The sequence below is a fragment of the Montipora foliosa genome, chromosome 7 (genome assembly GCF_036669935.1).
Source record: "Montipora foliosa isolate CH-2021 chromosome 7, ASM3666993v2, whole genome shotgun sequence".
Lineage (NCBI taxonomy): Eukaryota > Metazoa > Cnidaria > Anthozoa > Scleractinia > Acroporidae > Montipora > Montipora foliosa.
Window position 1 is genome coordinate 17,994,101 of NC_090875.1, and position 2,500 is coordinate 17,996,600.

The 2,500-nt window shown below is 43.3% G+C and overlaps 2 protein-coding genes across 2 annotated transcripts in view; both read left to right on the plus strand.

Annotated features, from left to right (window-relative positions):
• Positions 1-2,500, plus strand: part of LOC138010973 (methylglutaconyl-CoA hydratase, mitochondrial-like) — a 53,415-nt gene that overhangs the window by 46,032 nt on the left and 4,883 nt on the right. The gene's annotated exons all lie outside the window — the stretch shown is intronic.
• The window catches only part of LOC138010972 (methylglutaconyl-CoA hydratase, mitochondrial-like), a 12,361-nt gene that overhangs the window by 5,133 nt on the left and 4,728 nt on the right, over positions 1-2,500 (plus strand). The window contains exon 4 of the mRNA XM_068857995.1: positions 506-757. Within this exon, the coding sequence (XP_068714096.1) occupies positions 506-757 (252 nt within the window). The remainder of the gene's footprint in view (positions 1-505; positions 758-2,500) is intronic.

The window sequence follows — 2,500 nt, forward strand, 5'->3', positions numbered from 1 at the left end:
GCCAGTTTTGGTGGTTTTTTCAGTTTGGCCAACACTGGTACTGCATTTCCCTTCTTTCCGTCACATCACTCCCTCAGATTTTAGACTTAAACAGTCTAGCTTTATGAGGCTGGTATCTCCGAGTGCTTACCCATTTCCCAACCTCGTTCCCAGGGACTCTCTTCTCTGCCTCGCTGGGAACGAGGTTGACCCAGTCCCAACCATGATGCACCACAGAGGACAGACCACAACAACGGGAACTCCACCCGGAAGCCACCACTTACCGGTGGCTCGGTTGAGTGGCTCAGCGCTTATTAATTTGGCTTTAACTTTACTCAAAATCCTAGGATTTGGGGCTTGATAATAGAATACCTGGCCACATATTTTCTTTCAATAGCAATGCTATAATTTTATGCGTTGTTCTTCAAAGAACGTCTCTACAAGAATACAAATGTGCAGAGTATTCTATAACTACCCTGGATCCTGCGAGGGAGTCGTCTTAAATTCTTTTTTCGCTTTTATTTAGGAATTTTCTGTGCTGGTGCTGATCTTAAGGAAAGAGCCAAAATGCTAGAGCATGAAGTGGGCCCATTTGTATCCAGGGCTCGGGCAGCCATCATGGAGCTGAGTAACCTCCCCATGCCGACCATCGCTGCCTTGGATGGTCATGCATTGGGCGGGGGCCTGGAAATGGCTTTGTCGTGTGACTTTAGAATTGCAGCCGATAACGCAAAAATAGGACTGACGGAAACGCGGTTGGCAATCATTCCTGGAGCAGGTAAGAAATACATGTCAACGTACTCTAAAATGTTTTCATAAGGGTTGAACTGTTTTTAACAAGCGTTTTCATAGTCGTTTCCAGGGCTTTTCCGCTTGAGGAAGGCTGCCTCGCACCGGTGGAAAACCCTGGCAACGAGGTTGATGACCACGCTCAGCAAACAATAAGGACTTAAAGGGTGCGTTCGATTGACCCTATTGCTGGTTTTCACTCACGTGATCCAACAGCCATGTTTTTCAACGAAAACAAAAGGAAGCGTTTGCATAATAATAGAGTTAAATTCCCGGAGGATTTGGTCGGGGCACCAACATGGCCGCCTTTTCTTTGTTTAGGGCACCAACATGGCGGTCGTGACGTCATGTGAAAACCAAGAATTCCGGAATAAGAATACGTAGTGTGATGATTTAAAACTGTTTGTCTGGTGTTTTGAAGCAACAAGGATAATAAAGATATGTTTAAAATTTAAGCAATAGAGAACGTTTTCCGTGCTTCCATAGCCTCATCTAAACACGAGGGGAAGTTGTCGAAGGTTTGCATAACTGTCTAGAATTCTCCCAAATTCCCCGAGTGTTAAGATGAGGCTATGGAAACACGGAAAAAAGTCCTCTGTTGCTTTTATAAAATATTTCTCAAAGGTAATTCGACAAATGAAGGAAAATTCTTGATTGAAACAGATTTTCTTGATACACGCTCATAATTCCTACCAGCCAATCAAAACGCGCGTCTGACAGCACACAAGCAATCAAAATTCGTGATGTCACAGCCGTGTTTCCATACTCTCATCTAAACACAGCTATTGACCAATGAGAGTGCGCGTACTATCCTAATTATTTTATAAAGCAATTTAGCAGGTGTTGAATCTCCCTAAAAACAAAGGATTTCTAACTTCTATTCCATGTATTCCTATTCCGCGATACGGTCAATCGAACGCACCCTGAATGAACCAATCAAAACTCGAAGTAATTACACGTAGCCGACACAAAGCGCGGGAAAATGTGCACGCGCGAGCCGCGATTGGTTTTGGTTTCACTTCTGATTGGTTGAAAAAGTGTCGCGAGAACTTTGAACCAATCACTTAGTGATTCCGACATAAGGTCAGTCGAACGCACCCTAAGATCTACGACGGCGACGTCGAAGAAAACGTTCCCTCAAAATATGCTGTCGTCAGTCTTTCGCGATTATTCCATCTCGTTCACGTCGTACATGGTGGGCGAAGTATCCTAAAAATAAACTGGGTACGAGCGGTTTCAGAGTAAAACTGTCACATGAAACATTTAAATTTGTGCGCTCACGTTGTCGTGAAAACCTCAAATTTGGTGATTTCACGTCATTTTTGTGCACAGTACTGGAAAAATATGAGCTAAAGTGCGTGCTACGCGTGCAGCCTGGTTTCCACTATCGACGCAAGCATAAGTACAAGAAGCATACGCAAACTCAGTAGCTTGTTGTTTATTAGAGCCTTTTGTTAGAACAATAGACACTCATTAACAACAAGTAAATGCGCCTGCGTGTGCTGCTTGTGCTTATAGGCCACTTTGGAAAATACCATAATACTCTTTGTTTGTCCCCCCAAATTTTGCATAAGCATTGTTTTTGTTTTCTCTTGGGACCATTGTTAAGTCTCAAGAGAAACTGGAAAGATAATGCTTATGCAAAATTTGGGGGGACAAACAAAGCGTATTATGGTATTTTCCGAAGTGGCCTATTCTTGCGTCGCTAGTGAAAACCAAGCCTTAGTTATTG